This window comes from Somniosus microcephalus, chromosome 1 (assembly GCF_052327205.1).
Source record: "Somniosus microcephalus isolate GS21.2 chromosome 1, FLI_Smic_1.0, whole genome shotgun sequence".
NCBI classification, from domain to species: Eukaryota; Metazoa; Chordata; class Chondrichthyes; order Squaliformes; family Somniosidae; genus Somniosus; species Somniosus microcephalus.
Window position 1 is genome coordinate 379785864 of NC_140987.1, and position 18809 is coordinate 379804672.

The window sequence follows — 18809 nt, forward strand, 5'->3', positions numbered from 1 at the left end:
AAGGAGCCGAGATGAGGGGTAACGACTAGGGTGAGAGTGTGTAATGATTTTAGTGGGGACAAGGGCATCAATGGCGGTCGAGAGGGTGTGATTTAGTAAGTCGGTAGCTGCAGAGATGTCATGAAGAATTGTAGACCATAGGCTAGGTAGTTGGGAATTAGAAAGTGCATTGCTAAAGGAATTGAGGGAGAGTTTTTTCCAGGGTCGGATACAAAAAGTGGGTTTAGGAGGGGGAAGGGGAATATGGGTAGAGAGTGATATAGGGAAATGGTCAGAGATTGTCTTATCGGTGATCGGACTATTGTGAGCTGATAAATTTTGGGATTAGGGGCTTGTTCAACCTGTTATAACAATTATTGTAATTTTCTAATTTGGAATTTTGCTTTTCCATCAGTGGTTAATTGCCATGCAGGAATGTGGTTGATACTGTATTTAAGGCACAGCAGAAGATTTCTTGTGTGTATTTCTTGTTTATGAAGTACCCTTTTCTGCATGAAACAATTCTCTGAAAAATTATTGAAGTGCGACTTTTGAATTCCTGCCTGCCCATCGTAGCTTATTTGATGAACCAAACTCCAGTTATAAATTGTGCACCATATGAACATTTCTTCTAATAGAAGGACATCAAGCTATGTACAGCTTGTTGCTAGGATCTGACCAGTTCCAAAGTCTGCACAATTGAGTGTTTTAAAAATATCTTTCCCTTTTGCTGATTGGAAAGAAAATCTATCAAAATGAGAAGATTAGCCAGGACTAAAAATCCAAACCATAAAGAATTATTCACTACTGCGCTTCATTTTTGTGATTAAATTCACAGAACAGTCCATAAAATTGTGATGAATTAGCAACATTGTGATCATTTCCTTGAGTGGTTCATTTAAAAAAGGTTGAACTCTGCTCAGTCGCAGAGCAAATTATACGTTACTTTAGCCATGCCAATCTACAGTGGCTAGCAAAGCAAATTTGTATTTTTAATAAGTCAAAAAGCTGTTTAAGATGTAGCTGTTTATTTGAGGAGTGAGACAGATATTTGTATCCAGCCAAAAGTTAAACTAGTTCATCGTGGGGCTGCACTCTGTATGTGTACACCGAAGGCAAACGAGCGAAGTAGATATTAAGGTATTTTTTATTTGAAAATGCAGGTTAACTTTGCAGCCCATTACTGTGAAACCAGCTTACTAGGTCTGTTCATAAATAGTAATACTGTAGCTATTTTAGGATACCCTGGGGAACTGAAAAGTAATCTTTACACATATGGATGGTTTATGGTTTAGTGTCTTGCATCAGGAGCTATTGTTTGGTTTCTCTTTGTGTACAGATGTTTGAATTCGGTATTCCTGGTATACTCTACAACTGATGGTTTATATATTGATGCAAGTGTTCTTTCTAGGTGGAAGGTAACTTCAGAATTTATTTTCCCCCCTCACTTTTAGGTACCTTGTTCCAGAGCCGATGTCTTCGCCAGCAAACATCTCACTATGGTGGAGAAACGGATGTTAATGAAGTTTCTTACTTTCTGTTTGGAATATGAACAACATCCAGATGAATACCTAGGTACTTGCATGCCCAAGGCCACCCTGTATTTTGAGGTTTCTGCCATTGTACTTTAGGAGGTGATGTGCGTACTGCAGACGTTTCCTAGTCTTCTCAGAATATCGCCTGTTTTCTTGCACACTGATCCATACTTTTTTAAACAAAATGTCAGTCGTCATAGTGCAGGAAACTTTGTGCTATCCGGCACCCATGGGACCGAGCTACTGCCGTTTTTTTAAAAGCTCCGGATAGACCAGCGTCAATGTTATCAGATAGGAGCTTTTCATCGCAGTATCTGACCACAAACACTGTGTTGCTCAGCAACAGCTTGTAAACACTCGGCCCATGGCTTGGAAGCGTCTCTGAAGCTGTTGCTAAGATACAGAGACGCTTTCTAGAGCCTGCCGTGTCTGACCACAAACACTGTTGCTCAGCAACAGCTTGTAAACACTCGGCCCAGTAGCTTGGAAGCGTCTCTGAAGCTGTTGCTAAGCGACAAAGACGCTTTCCAGAGCCTGCCTGTGAAAAGAATGCTAGGAGAAAAAAAAACACCTAACCAAAACGGCTGCTGATTTCTGCCGTTAGATCAAAGTTGCCGGACATTCAACTTCCGGATAGCACAAAGTTTCCTGTATACTGAATTACAGGCACTTTCATGTTGATGTAACCTTGACTGTCCAAGTATTAAGATTCCTAATGTTCTTTTGTTTACGATCTGTTCTCTATTAGAACTTCTCTGGCTTACTATGCACGTATACATCTATTTAATCGAGTGTTTTTCATAATAAGGTGTATCCGAATAAGGCAGTATGATATCCTCAGTATAATATTATTGCAGTCCTTAATTTTTCTGACTTCAGTCCTGCACTCATGCAAATTGTATTTTTGTTATGTTAACCCTTAGATTGTTGGTGGCTCCAAGGAAATGACTGTCTCTCCCTGTGTCAGCTAGCTCAGTAAATATTTAGGTTACGCACTATGATAGTGAAATAAGCACTAACATTACAGAAATAAATTATTCAAAAGTCAGGAGTAGCTATATTATCAAACCTAACCAACACACACAAATTATTTGAATTAAACCGTTTAGATAATTTAATGGTGCTTGCCTTTTTAATCTTGCTCTCTGCTTTCCCATTTCTTTCTCTGTCACACACACAACCCCCTCTTGGCTCCCAGCATCCATTTTGAAGGTACATGAAAACTTGACCACTTTAAATGTTTTGCAGTACCTTCTCCAGCCAAACCTTTTATGGGGAGAGGGGATTTTTGTGAGCACCACTTCTATTTCTACTTATCTTTTACTTCAGATCTTTTAGAACCAGTACCCAATATTCGTTTGGTGTTGCTTTAAGTTGTGAAATCAAATCTGAAAATTGGATTAAATGAAACCAAATACAGAGTCATTTACAGTATTTGCTGTTATTAATCCACAGACTTTAAGGACAGTGGATTTTCAGACTATTTGAAGACAAAGAAGTTAACTGCAAACCTGCAGCACTTTATTTTACATTCCATTGCTATGGTCTCTGAAACTGCTTGCACCACAGAGGGGCTCAAAGCAACCCAGCACTTCCTACAGTGCCTTGGGCGCTATGGGAACACACCATTTCTTTTTCCCTTATATGGTGTTGGAGAAATACCACAGTGCTTCTGCAGGTACGTTGATTTCTTTATTGATATCACAAAATTGCAATTCTAAAATTTTCATACTTTTATAACTTATAATTTGTGATGTTTGTCAGGAGTTCAACAGAAGTGTCAAGTTATTACAAATCAGTATCAAAAAGGTCCTTGGTAATGTTAAAGTTGGGCTGTATATATTTTGAAACACATTCTCAATTCAGAATTTGCTTTCTTTACAAATGATTAAAAGCAATATGAGAATATCTGTCATTGTATCACCTGACTAAAGTTTTACCTAATTATATATCTTTTAAAATCATTGCTTGTCTTAACATGAAGGATGAAGGTTTTACATCTGTGTTCACAGAATGGGTAGATATCAAAAAGGATGAAACCAAATATAGCTCCTGTGCTACTAATTACACTAATTTAAACCCTCTGGTTCATTAATGTATTCCTTTACTTCTGTAGTAATTTGCTGTGCCTGTTCAAGTGATATAGATTAATGCTATTTGGGAAATACCTCAATTGGTGATGATTCTGTATTCTCTTTGACTGGAGCAGTGACTTTCTCGGGAGTTGTGTTGCAGCATTTCTGGATTCAGCAGTTTATCACCGAATGTCAGTATGGTGGTGTGGCCTATGAAAAGGGGTGAATTATGTAGTTTTTATAATGATTTTGAGCTTATGGTGCAATTTGAGCCTTAGTATTTACTTGGTCCCAGTATAACATGCTGACACCAATTTTCCTGCTTTTGGCAAAAGCCTCATGCAAGAGGGTTGATTCTCCTGCCTCAGAATCACAATCTCCTGTATGTAGAGACTGTGTTCTGCTTGATCTAGTTTTTTTTTGTTTGCTTTCTCTCGTGATTTAAAACTTCCCGTCTAGGATTTGTCCAGTGTTGACAGCTCTGCATGTTGGATATTTTCCATTTTGTGCATTATCTGAAAACAAAATTCATAACAATCTTTGTAAACCTTTCATCAACCTGTACACCAACACCACACTTTTTTCTGCTACAACAGCTATTTTAATTACATTGAAATATTTTATTCCAAAATGCCTGTAATATGAATCTCATTCTGAATTCAAAAGATTATTTGATGGTAAAGACCACAGGAACATCACCATTCTTTAAAAACAAAAAATCAAATCAAATCAACTTTTATTGTCATTGTTAGTGCACAAGTGCAGTACAACGAAATGTAGGCTTGTGGCTCCCGAGAGTGTACATTTGGATTAAGACATTTAAACATTCAACATACATTTGGCTTGTAATACATTAACATAAACATAACCATAATAAAGTGCATTGGCAGATGTGCAGGCTTTAGAGTTTATTTGTGGAGTTCAGTAGGATGACAGCCCTGGGAAAGAAGCTGTTCCTAAATCTGGTCGTACGGGTGCGAATGCATCTGTAGCGTCTCCCAGATGGCAGGAGGGCGAACAGACTGTGGCTGGGGTGGGTAGGGCCTTTGATGATGGACCGTGACCTCCGTAGACAGCGTTTCTGGTATATGTGCTCTATGGTCGGTAGCCGGGTGCCGGTAATGCGTTGGGCAGTTTTGACTACCCGCTGCAGGGCTTTCCGGTCATAGTAGCTACAGCTGCCCTACCATACTGTGATACAGTTTGTCAGGATGCTCTCTATAGTGCAGCGGTAAAAGTTAGAGAGGATCAGGGGTGACAGGTTACATCCCTTCAGCCTCCTTAGGAAATATAGGCGCTGCTGGGCCTTCTTCACCAGAGAGGAGGTATTGAGGGACCAGGAGAGGTCTTCCGTGATGTGGACTCCGAGGAACTTAAAGCTGTCCACCCTTTCCACCACAGCCCCATGGATGTGGATGGGGGTGTGACTTCTGCCTTTCGACTTCCTGAAGTCCACAATGATTTCTTTGGTTTTCTTGATGTTAAGGACCAGGTTGTTATCGGCGCACCACTTCACGAGATGCTGGACCTCCTCCCTGTAGGCTGACTCATCGTTGTTGGTGATCAAGGCCTACTATCGTGTCATCCGCAAACTTGATGATGGTGTTGGAACCATGAACAGCCACACAGTCGTAGGTGAAGAGGGAGTAGAGGAGGGGGCTCAGCACACATCCTTGTGGGGCACCCGTGTTCAGGGTCGGGGGTGGGGGAGGTGTGGTTACCTAATTTGACAGACTGGGGTCTGTTTGTTAGGAAGTCCAGGGTCCAGTTGCAGAGGGAAGTGTTCAGGCCAAGAGTTTGGAGTTTGGTGGCCAGCTTGTTGGGGACGATAGTGTTGAATGCTGAGCTGTAGTCTATGAACAGCATTCTGATGTAGGTCTCCTTAGCATCTAGGTGATTCAGTGCCGAGTGCAGAGCAGTTGTGATTGCATCCTCCGTTGATCTGTTTGCACGATAGGCAAACTGGTGTTGGTCAAGAGAGGCAGGAACACTGGCTTTAATGTGGGCTAAGACCAGTCTCTCTCAACACTTCATTATGATGGGTGTGAGTGCGACAGGTCGATAGTCGTTCAAGCACGTCACAGCCGTTTGCTTTGGCACAGGAATAATGGTAGCGGTCTTGAAGCATGTAGGGACTACTGCCTGGGCCAATGACAGATTGAAGATGGCGGTGAAGACATCAGCCAGCTGATCGGCACATTCCTTGAGTTCCCGTCCCGGGATGCTATCTGGTCCAGCAGCCTTTCGTGTGTTCACTCCGCGTAGAACACCCCTTACGTCGGAGGTCGACAGAGTGAACACCTGATCTTCCGGGGTTGGCAAGGCTTTGGTAGCCGGCTCCCTGTTGTCCCCGTCGAAGCGAGCGTAGAAGTTGTTAAGCTCCCCCGGGAGGGAGGCATCGCTAACCGGGGGGCTGGTGTTTTTGCCCTTGTAGTCAGTGATCGACTGGATGCCTTGCCACATGCGCCGGGGGTCCGAGTTGTTGCGGAAGTGATCCTCTATCCGCAGTGTCCGTTTCCTTTTGGCAGTCCTGAAACCCTTTTTTTAGGTTGGTCCTAGCTGCACTGTAAGCCGCCGCGTCGCGTGCTTTCAACAGTGAGCGGACCTCTCCGTTCATCCAGGGTTTCTGGTTGGGGTATGTCCTGATATTTTTATGGGTCGTGACGACCTCGACGCAGCTGTTGATGTAGAATAGCACTGTGGATGCGTATTCCTCGATGTCATTATGGGCAAACATGCCCCAATCAGTGCGTTCGAAGCAATCCTGTAGCTCCGATACTGCCCCCTCTGGCCATACTTTCACTGCTCTCACTGATGTTCTCCCTCTTTTGATGAGCGGTTTGTATGCCGGGGCTAGAAACTGGGAGAGGTGGTCAGACTTCCCAAGGTGGGGGCAGGGAATGGCCTTATAAGCGTCTACAATGCTCATGTAGACTTGATCCAGTGTGTTCTCCCCTCTTGTGGGGCAGGAGACATTCTGGTGGAATTTCGGTAGTACAGTTTTTAGGTTTAGGTGATTGAAGTCCCCCGCGACGATAAAAGCTCCGTCTGGGTGCGCAGTTTGTTGTTCGCTGATGGCCCTGTAGAGGTCCTTCAGTGCTAGTTTGGCATTAGCGTGTGGTGGGATGTAGACCGCAGTGATGATAACAGCCGTTAATTCCCGAGGCAGGTAGAAGGGTCTGCACTTACCATGAGGAATTCCAAATCAGCCGAGCAGGATCTATCGATTATGTCAGAGTTAGTGCACCAGGCATTGTTAGTGTAAATGCACAAACCGCATCCCTTGCTCTTACCGGAGTCTGCAGTTCTGTCGGCGCGGAAGACCGTGCGTCCTTCTAGTTGGATGGTGGTGTCAGGGATGCCGTTGTTCAGCCAGGTCTCTGTGAAGATCATGGCGCAGCATTCCTTTGTCCTTTTCTGTGTGGAGAGATCCAGTTTGATCTCATCCATTTTGTTTTCCAGTGACCTGACGTTGGCCAGGAAAATACTTGGGAGGGAGGGTTTGTGTGGGGCCCTCTTCAGCCTGTTTTGGATACCGGCCCTCTTACCCCGCTTCTGCTTGCGTTCTCTGCGCGGTCTGCGTCGACTTCCGGCTGGGGAAGGACGCCACGCTGGTCCCGGGGGTCGGGCGATGTCGGGAGGCAGATCGATGCCGCCGAGTGTAAGCCGCACGCAGTCGGCCCCGATGTCTAGGAGCGTCTGTGGGCTGTACGGTAGGTCAGCCTTTAATTCCCGAATCAGCAGAGTCCAGAAGAGACTCAGAAGGAGGGTGAAAACGCTCAGTCTCGGGAGAGACAAAGCCGCTGCGTCTGTGCGCGCCGCCATCTTGGAAAAACTTGGAGTTGGAATAAACGGGTCGTTTTCCGAGTGGCAGGCAGTGACTAGTGGGGTACCGCAAAGATCGGCCCTAGGACCCCAGCTGTTCACAATATATATTAATGATCTGGACGAGGGAATTGGATGTAATATCCAAATTTGCAGACGACACAAAGCTGGGTGGGAGGGTATGCTGTGAGGAGGATGTCGTGAAACTCCAGTGCGATTTGGACAGGTTGGGTGATTGGGCAGAAACATGGCAAATGCACTATAATGTGGATAAATGTGAGGTTATCCACTTTGGTGGCAAAAACAGGAAGGCAGATTATTATTTGAATGGCAATAGATTGGGAGAAGGGGAAGTGCAAAAAGACCTGGGTGTTCTTGTGCACCAGTCGCTGAAGGTAAGCATGCAGGTGCAGCAGGCGGTTAAGAAGGCAAATGGTATGTTGGCCTTCGTAGCAAGAGGGTTCGAGTACAGGAACAAGGATGTCTTGCTACAGTTGTACAGGGCCTTGGCGAGACCACACCTTGAGTATTGTGTGCAGTTTTGGTCACCTTACCTGAGGAAGGACGTTCTTGCCATGGAGGGAGTGCAGCGAAGATTCACCAGGCTGATACCTGGGATGGCAGGAATGACGTATGAGGAGAGATTGTGTCGAACTCACTGGAGTTTAGAAGATTGAGAGGGGATCTCATCGAAACCTATAAAATTCTGTCAGGTCTGGACAGACTAGATGCAGGAAGGATGTTTATGATGGCTGGGGAGTCCAGAACCAGGGGTCATAGTCTAAGGATGAGGGGTAAGCCATTTAGGACTGAAATGAGGAGGAACTTCTTCACCCAGAGAGTGGTGAACCTGTGGAATTCTCTGCCACAGAGGGCGGTGGAGGCCAGTTCATTAAATATATTCAAGAAAGAGTTGGATATATTTCTTGAGGCTAAAGGGATCAAGGGATATGGGGAGAAGGCAGGGACAGAGTACTGAATTTGGATGATCAGCCATGATCTCATTGAATGGCGGAGCAGGGCCGAATGGCCTACTCCTGCTCCTATCTTCTATGTTTCTATATCCGGCACCGACGGGACCGAGCTGTTGCCGATCTATCAAAACTGCCGGACAAGCCAGCGCTAATGTTGAAGCATACGGAGGTTTTCAGCTCCGTATCTGGCAACAAACACTGTTGCTTAGCAACAGCTTCTAAACAGTCGGCCCGTACCTTGGAAGCGTCTCTGTAGCTTAGCAACAGCTTCAGAGAGACTTTGCAGAGCCTGACTGTTGGAAAAAAAAAAGCCACGAGAACTAAAAAAAAAACCTAACAAAACGGCTCCTGATTTCTGCCGGTGGATCGAGGTTTCCAGACATTCAACCTCCGGATAAACCAAAGTTTCCTGTAATGTATCAAAACCTCTTGCACTTGTAGTCACGTTATCATAAATTTTAAGCTTCCTACTTTGTGGTTAACAATGTTAACAGGATAAATCAGTTCTAGGAAAGCTATGGATAAAGAGAAAATTTTGAAGTGGAAATATTCATGTAACATAGAAGATAGGAGCAGGAGTAGGCCATTCGGCCCCTCGAGCCTGCTCCGCCATTCAATGAGATCATGGCTGATCATCCAAATTCAGTACCCGGTCCCTGCTTTCTCCCCATACCTCTTGATCCCTTTAGCCGTAAGAAATATATCCAACTCTTTCTTGAATATATTTAATGAACTGGCCTCTACTGCCTTCTGTGGTAGAGAGTTCCACAGGTTCACCACTCGCTGGATGAAGAAGTTCCTCCTCATTTCTGTCCTAAATGGCCTACCCTTTATCCTTAGACTGAAATTGTTGCTTTTAATTTTTTTATGTGCTGGATTTCATGCGTCCATGTATAATGGTGTTTATTAAAGTATTTCTTCATGTTACTTAAATTTCAATTAAGACCATATACCCATTTCTAAATATCTTTTACAATATAGTTATTTTAAAATAATTCTGAACATGGGATAATAAATATTATGGCTGGATTTTGCGAATGGAGGTGAGTTGGAGGCGGGACAGCTGCTTGTCATGTCAATGTCCCGCCTCCATCCTCGCCTGACCAACCAGAGGGATGTCCCCCTGATTGAGCTTGTTAAGCCCGCCCTATGGGCTCAGCAGGCCAATTAGGGAGGAAGTCTCTGACAGATCACGTCAACGTCAGACATGCTACCTGTCAAGATTTCTTGAAAGAAGAAATGTCAGCGTTTGACAGCTCTGTGAAGCTGTCAAATACTGACATCCTCTTTAGTTTGATGAGTCCTTGTGTTGAAGACTCATCAAACCTTTCAAATTTGTAAATTTCACATGGCTATTGGAACGGAGGTTCCAACAGCCATTCTGTGAAATTGACAAGCAGGATGTCGGCTCTCCCAATCCACCGCGGCTAAAGGCTGTATAAAGAAAACAAGGTAAGTGAACACTTTTTTAAACTTGCTGCTCACCTTGCATACTTACCACTCCACACTTGCACCCATCACTCACCTCTACACCTTACTTCCAGGTGCCTCCAACTGCCGCAGACGTCATTCACGCCTCCTCCAACCCGGCGGGGTTCTCCGAGGTCGGGAAGCCTTCACCTGTGATGGTAAAATGGCACGAATCCTTTTTTTTGTTAACTACCTATTAACAGGCAGTTAAAAGGATTAAATGCCTTTCCCGCCTCCAGGAGATGCGACCCGAAGCTGCACATCTTCCTGCCTCCTGGCAAAAGGGCACGGAGGTGGGATGGGGGCGGCTTTGCCATCCACCCCCACTTTCAGAGTTTACCGGCTGTCCCGCCTCCTCGGGGCTTGGAAAATCCAGCCCTATAGGTCCTGGCCAATCATGGCATATAATAAATGTACCCACTCAGTATTTGGCTGTAACTTTTCTTTCTTAGCCAATTATTCTTTTTATAAAAAAAAAACTTTCAAATCTCATAGGAGGTTTGCATTTCAGCAAAACCTTCCAGTCTACTTCTTGTAACTGGAAGTGTGTCCATGGCTAGAAATGAAGAGCTGAAATTTATACTGGAGTGGAGTTAAGTTGATTTGTATTTGCTTCATTTGCAAAGGGAGCAAATATTGTGTGTAACTTGTGACTCCTGGAAAAATGTTATAATCCTTGGAAATTATGATTAAATGTTAAAATTGATGAGACCTTTGCTAATAAATACTTTCCTTTTTAAGAACAAGTATTCTAATACTGTTGTGATTTCTATCAAGTAAATTGTCTCAGTGGGAGCAGTATAAAAAACCTATTGCAGAAAGGGATCTGTGGATGCATTTTGCAAATTCTCTATTAGAGAATGGACCACAAGTTGTTTCTTTAGTGAAAGTGAGGAGCTATTTTGTTTAGCTTCAATAAAGCATACCCATGTGGGAACAGTTTAAAATTACTGCGTACACACCTGGAATTCAAAGACATATTTAAGTCCAGTTCCTAATAAGTCATGCATTGAGGTTATTTTATCTTTCTAAGTATATATTGAGTGTTTCATCAGTCGGTTTGCTTTTTTGTATTTGAAACAAAATGCAAGAATATCAACAGTTCTTGATTGACTTTACATCCGAGGATGTTGCACAGGAATTGCTGCATGTTCAGGTATTTATATGCAAGTTTTCTGAAGACATCTTGTATTTTACAGTTGGACCTTTTGTGATTTGTATTACCGTGAACAAATGAGTTTGTGAAATGTATTCTGTTAGACCTTGACAGTCAATGGGTTAGGGTTATAGCAGAAACTTGAAACATGTTCGACTTGTCATACATTGCTGATTATATTTCCATGAAATTTATGATAAACTTGGGTTATGCTGTACATTGGTATAGTCAGAAATTTGAGTATTCCTGATGAGACCTTTATACTTATGCAGTTCATCATGGAATTTTATGATACAGGACCTCGAATATTTTTATCTTTAGTTTACTTTGCTTCAGCAGATAGCTTTTGAAGGAAGCAATTACTAGATGGTAGGATTAGTCTTGTGCTCCTGTATTCAGATTGGATAGTCGATTTTTGCACTGTGGTAATGTGCGCACACTAAGATGCTGTTCATTTTCAGATTTTATTATAACAGCAGTGAGGTGTGTGTGTGTGTGTGTGTGTGTGTGTGTGTGTGTGTGTGTGTGTGTGTGTGTGTGTGTGTGTGTGTGTGTGTGTGTGTGTGTGTGTGTGTGTGTGTGTGTGTGTGTGTGTGTGTGTGTGTGTGTGTGTGTGTGTGTGTGTGTGTGTGTTGAATTTCGCAGTGAAAATATGTTCCTTTTTTTAAAAAAATATTTGAACTTTGAACTTTTTGTTCTGCTGAAAATGGGAATTAAATTAGTCATGCCAATGTTGTTATATACACATGGTAATTATCTAATTTTCTTTCAACAGGATTAGTAAGTACTAGAAAATTGTAGTTTCTAAGACCAGTGCCAGTAAATTTGACAGTAAAATGCCGTTTTAATTGGGGAGAATGACTGACTTAATTCATAAACCTTGCATTTATACTTCACTTAAGGACTGAGTAAAGTTCTGCTTGGATTAAAAATGAAGGCAAGTTAATCCATCAATCTGAAGCAACTGTTTACTGAGGTATGGATAAATTGGAAAAATACAATCATCTCCAATTTTTCCATGTTATTCACAGATCAATGAGCATTGCAATTAATATCACAATGAAATTGATTTGTTGCATTATTTATCAGGATTTGACAGGCTATTTCATGGCAACATCCCTTTAGTCTGTTATAATTGTCCAATATAAGTATTATGCACTCTTTCTACACATTGTTTCAGTAAAATAGCTGGTGGAGTGGTTACATTCTCAAAGTCCAGATTTTGGCAAATTGAAAAGCAAATGTTAAAGATGCAAGTTCTGCCTACCAACTACTGACTAATCTTTCTCAAATCTAGCAACAGTTTAGAGAAAGAAAACCATCTGTGAAATGGTACTTCAATGTATCAGTTGGCAGATGACGAGGACTGAAAGAACAATAGTAGTTGTAACTAACTAATTTCCTTTAAATACCTATACTTATCTGAAATTGGAAGCAACAACTTATATTGCGACAAGTCAAGTACTGCAACTTTTTTCCAGCCTGCCATGAGTTGGTAGGCTGTAAGTTCATTAGTGTTGCTCCTCATTCTTGATGAGATGGATTGGTTTGCCAGCATGCTGTGCCACCAGGCCATGTGAACAGAAGTCTAATTCATGTCAACTTGTCATCATGCTAATTATTGACTTGTTACATTATAAACACATATACATACATATGTATGTTAAAAGAAATTGTACGACTAAGTGAAGGTAGTGTATCAAGAGAAGCATACACAAGATACTAAACATAGAGAAAATAATGTTATTACTCCATTGACTGCACAAGTATTTTAATGTAATTTTAATCAAATAATTATTAACTATAAACCTGTAGTTCACTTTTTGGACCTGTTTTGTATGGCATCGAACCTGCAGTACTAGCTTGGTTGAGTTACAGGATTCACTGAGATGTGGTTTACTGGAAAATTTTGGCGTGCGTTTGCTCCACATGTCAGTCTGTCTGCGTTAATTTTGCAGTAAGTCACCGGTGAGTTCCATCATGTGTGTTGTACCTATATGTAACTGATAACTTTGAGCAGGTTATTTAATGTTCAAAAATCACACTCTGCATGCAAACATTTAGTAATGGAAGTCAGGTGCTTGCATCCTAAAACATGCTGACTTGTTGGTATGTGGTCAGCTAAAATGGAGTGCAGTCTACTGTGAACATTGGCAAATGGAAGCTGAAATGAGCTGTGTTAGGAGGTGCAAAAAATTGAGTGGGCAGGAGGTTAGAGGGTCAAGCAGAGGAAGAATGAAATCTGATGCATGATTGATGAGAGTGAATTTGGGGGGAGGAAAAAACAATGAGAAACACGGATCAAGAATTGGAAGAGAAGTATCCTGAAGTTAGTGGACAAGTGATGACCAGAAGATAATTGGAAATGGCAATGGTAGGGAGATGGACAGAACTTGTGTTGCTGGGAGAAATTTAGTGGGGTGGGGGCGGGGAAAAAGCAAATAGCGATGGAACTAATTTGTTTTGCTGAAGTTTTCATTATTGCTGAGACAAGAACGAGAGTGAGTGCTAGACCAGGAGGGAAGAAATTGTTTTTTTTTAATAGAGAAAGGCATGAAAGAGAATGGCGAACAAATGTGGAAAACTCATGAGATTTTTTTGTAGTTTACTTTCTTTGAATTGTGTCTTTTAATTTTAATCTTAATTGGCTGTAGGGTACTGGTGCTTTGCTTTTCCTGATGTGAATTTGCCAATGGTCAAGAATAAAGTGGGAGTCTAGCAGCTTGTTTCTGATGGAACTTAAACATTCCAAAGCATTGTCAGTTATTGTGTACCCATGGGATCACTGATGAGTCCGCCTTTGTTCTTAATTTTATAGAGATGATTTGGACTTGGGCATAGGGAACACTACCTCAATTTGTTAACAACACAAAAATAGGAGATTTGGCAAACAGTGAAACCGACAGGTTGCAGATGCAATTCAATGTGGCTAAGTGTGAAGCAATACATTTTAGAAGGAAAATTAGGAATAGGGTATGCACTCAGTGGAAAGACACTGAAGGATGTGAATGAACAGAGACACCTAGGGTTCAAATTCATAATTCCTTGAATCATAAAATCATACAGCACAGAAAGGAGGCCATTTGGCTCATCGTGCCTGTGTCGGCTCTTTCACTGAGCTATCCAATTCGTCCCACACCTCCATGCTTTCCCATTGCCCTCTAAATCTTTCCTTTTCAAGTATTTATCCAATTCCATTTTGAAAGTTACCATTGAATCTGCTTCCACCATCCTTTCAGGCAGTGCCTTCCAGATTGTCATAACATGCTGCATAAAAAAAATTCTCCTCATCTCCCCGTTTTTTTTTGCCAATTATCGTCAATCTGTGTCCACTGGTTACCGACCCTCCTGCCAGTGCGGGGGGGGGAAAGGTTTTGATGGGTTCAAAGAGAAAAAACATTTCCTTTGGTTGGAAAATCAATGACAAGGTTGTCAACCGTTTAAAATACTCAGTGAGGAAAGGGGTTAGGAGATTTTTTGAGCATAGGATAGCTTACTACGGTAGTTAGAACAGAAACCATTATATCTTTTAAGGGAAATATGGATAAATCTTAGAAGCAGTGGAAGATACAAAGTTCTGCGTAGAGCAGGGCATTAGGATTAGATTTGGATTGCTCTATCAAAGAGCTGTGACAGACATGATGGGCCAAATGGCCGCCTGTGCTGTAAAATTCTGTGGTTTACATACGTAACATACACTGCACAAAATTTAACAAAACAAAGAATTAAATTGTGTTCTTGGCTTTTCCCCTGCAAGACAAATGGGATTGTAGAATTTACAATTGAATGGATACATATTTTTAATAAAATTGATCTCAAAATGCAACTTTTCAGAGTTGCCAATTAGTGTTTAGGATGCCATATACTGTAATGGGACCGATGGAATTTGTTTTTACTTTTCATCAGATTCTGCGCACTTTTTTTGTATATATAAAGTAAGTAACAGTCTTACTTTAAATGTCTTTGACTGTCTTAAGTCAGTTTTGTCTGCATGCAGGGTCTCCTTTCCTGCTCTGCTGCTCCAGTGGCGTCATTTACAGGTAGCGCCCGAGAGTTATTAAACCGCAGGGCATGGTGGCACAACCTAAAGCCTCTGGAACTGCCCAGGGAGAGATGTCCTAGAACTGCCCAACTCTAGGAAGCCATGCTATAGGCTGGGAAATTTGCTTTGTTTTCCTGGGTCAAGCTGCCCGTGACTGGCGCTCAGACTGATTTGAAGCTGCTTCTCCTGGTACAGCCACTCTGAAGCACTTGCCATATTTGGGATCATTAGAGAGGCTTGGCATGGAATGAGACCCTATTTGTGGGTCCCTACTTTGATGAGATTTATGTTTTCAAAGTCTAAGAAATTTAAGGTAAAACTGTTATTTTTTTTTCGATTTAAAAATAGTATTTTGAAGGTTAAAAATTGCTCCCATATACTTTCCTTCCCTATTCAGTCTGCAATACTCAATCAATGAGCCAAGAATTGTTTTAAACATTTGTGCACCATAGGATCATTTGCTTGTCTCCTGCTTTGGCACCACTGGCAGGTTTACTAATCCCTATTAGTACTTCCTAAATTTGGATGCCATTTTCCAAATCCAGACTTTTCATTGGCTACAAACCTGAAAATTGTTTTCCAGCCAATAAATACTTAAGTTGCTTACATCTCCCAAATGAGTAGTGAAAGCAGAGAGGCAGAAGAAAAGTGAGTAGGGAGAATTAAGTTTAAAATGTGTAGAGAAGACCAAGAAAAGTTTTGTTTTAGAAACGAGCGTAGAGAAAAGAGTATGGTGGGGGGCGGGGGGAGAACAAATTAAGCACAAGTAAATGGGATTCACTTTTTAGATGATAAATCAGTGTTTAAATTGAGTAGTTTAGAGTGAAAATAGTTATCCCTGATTAGTTATATCATTGTGATAATCACATACAGTGTAATGTGAATTCAAAAAACCAAAATGCAATCTCAACATACAAAAATAATTTTTGCCTTTTAACATCAACAGCTGATTAAAGAGTTTAAATGTGAATTGTTTTTGTCTTAACCATATATGTATGTCTGTACTGCAGTCTCTTCAAGGTGACTGGTATTGATTTCAAAATATTACCAGTAAATGTTTCTTCTTCTCACTCCATTTGATGGATTACTTTTTAAAAAAAGGGAGAACTGACATTTTGTTTTAACATTTTAATGAAAAGCATCTAGATCTCAAATTAAATGTTTTAAGTTAGACCTTTGTTCGGGTCACTGAAATAATAACAGTTCACAACTTTAGTGAGCAACATGAGCTTTCACATTTCTTGGAAACAAATCTTTCCTAATCCTGTTTTTTATTTATCATAAATATATTTAAGTCTCTGTTGGCAATGTAGTTTAAGATGAAATAGTTTCCATCTTGATTTAAAAAAAAAACATCCTGGTACGATAACAGAAGCAAAGGTAGCCCTCAAGCCTATTTAGTTCTTGTTACATTAGCTTTTAATTAAGAAAAACAACTAGTTAGAGGCAGTATTTTCTCTCCATTAATGTAAGTGTGTAATGAAGATTTATTTTGGAAGTGACCTTCACTGTATTAGCAGAAACAGTAATCAGCAGAATTAATAGAATAATCAAATTATACACAGAACCATAAATCATCATGAATAGTGCTGTCAGAGTTCAGCTATTAATGGGTCTTATTGTTTAGCAGCTGCATTAAAAATTGCTTCCACTGATTTGTGTCTTGATAGGAACTGAAATGGCATTTAAAGACTATATGAAGCAGTATGATGCGAGGTCTGAAGTTTCTGCAGTTGTTAATTTAGTCATAATGTGATTTGATACTGCAAGGCTAAAGGTGAGAGCAAGTACAGTTTTAGCATCTTCTTTCAGCAAACGAACACACATCACTGGTAATGGTAGCAGCTAGTTAGATATTTCAAATGACATTACTTCTTTTTGAGGGTTAATAGCATTAGAACTCTATACAGACCACAATTATCTGAATGGTTTTCTGTATATGATTAAGATTGGGATGGCAGTTGTCTTTGATTTGCTAATGCAAAGGGTAATAGGGATGGCCTTTATTTCTTCATTAATGGTGGTGTGTGTGACTCAGTTTAAACCCTTTTGAGGAAAAACTAAAACCCATGAGCCATTCTGTAGTCATTAACTGTACAGAAGAAAACATGCTTGCCCATAAGAGTGACCTATTAATTAGTTTCTGATTTCTGAATCCAAGAAGCTGTAATGTTGTGTTTTTAATCATCCTCTTGTATGTATCTGTGATTACAGGATGGTATTGCAGTCAATGCATTATTTCTATTGGTCAGGCAGATCAGATTTCTACTTGTTTGCTTATAGTATATTACACTCTTTAGCAGCCGTTAGCCATAAAATCACAAGGTAAATATAGATAAAGAAGGTAATTCAGCCTATGTTGGCTCCTACACCCAACAAAAACCTATCTCGGTCTTGAAAATTTCAATTTACTCAGTATCCACAGTCTTTTGAGGGAGAGTGTTCCAGATTTCCACTACCCTTTGTGTGGGGGAAAAAATGCTTCCTGATTTGACTCTTAACTGGCCTAGCTCTAATTTTAAGATTCTGCCCCCTTGTTCTACATTCCCCACCATAGGAAATAGTTTCTCTGTATCTAGCCCATCAAATCCCTTCTATCACTTTAAACACCACGATTCGATCACTTGTCAATATTCTAAGAATAAAGGAATACAAGCCAAATTTAAGCAACCTGTCCTCATAATTTATCCCTTTAAGCCCTGGTATCAATTAAATATTGGGAGTATGTGCCAGGCTTGTGAAAATAACTAACTCCCCTTAAATGGCTTTCCCCCAGTGGCAGAATCCTAAATACTAACCATGCACATGTCACAAACCTAAAATATTAACCAGATATGTTAAAACAAAAAACACGAAATCCAATATTAAAGTTAACAATCTATTTAAGCTGGTGTGCATTAAAGCCTAAAAGAAACTAAACTAAATGTAAAAGTGCTCCACAATAAAACTTGGATTGGCCTTATCTTGAATATTCTTTTGAAAATATACCTCCATATCTTATTTTTAAATTAGATAAATGTCAGTTTCTTAAAAAGAACTCAGTAAATAATGCTTAGCCGCCTAATCAGGGCCATCATCTCTGCTACATTTCCGTGGCAAAATACTGAAACATGAATAGTGTTTCTTATCAAACTCTCGTAGCCGACCCTGAGAGTGAGCCCATGACTCTTGTTAGCTGGAAGTGTATAAATGCTTTTATATTGTGTTTAGTGGCATGTTGGTGCCACAAACCTTTACGACACATCAAAATAAACTTGCTGGATTCGCTATGGTTAGCTGCATGGGACGGCACATTTTTTAATGGGTCTTCCTGGTGGCTGGCCATAGTGAATTCAAGTTTATTTTGGGGTTGCTGCGCCTCTGAGATGTGTGGCACTGGCATGTCACTAAAACCAATATAAAAGCACCTGTTGCTTGGAATTTTATTTGGCTTGACCCTTTCAGAACTAGCCAGGGTCTGATATCCACCAAGGAAGGAAAAAGCTTGCATTTATATAGCACCTTATCAAGCCCTTGGGACATCTCAATGTTTCACATCCAATAAATTAACATTAATTAAATTTCATCATTATGTAGACATTCCTACTGACTGCAGACTGAGATATAAAATACGACAAATCCAATTTAAACTACACACTAATTCACACAACAAAAGGCATTTAAGTGTTAATCTGCTGGTGCCTGGTTCAACTGGTCTGCACAGAGCGGGATTAAAACGGAGTGTACAGAGTGTTTTATTTGGGAATTTAGAAA

The 18809-nt window shown here is 40.9% G+C and overlaps 1 protein-coding gene across 1 annotated transcript in view; it reads left to right on the forward strand.

The window, feature by feature from the left end:
• Positions 1-18809, forward strand: part of chm (CHM Rab escort protein) — a 156877-nt gene that overhangs the window by 67851 nt on the left and 70217 nt on the right. The window contains exons 7-8 of the mRNA XM_085996136.1: positions 1434-1554; positions 2970-3192. Of these exons, the coding sequence (XP_085852262.1) occupies positions 1434-1554; positions 2970-3192 (344 nt within the window). The remainder of the gene's footprint in view (positions 1-1433; positions 1555-2969; positions 3193-18809) is intronic.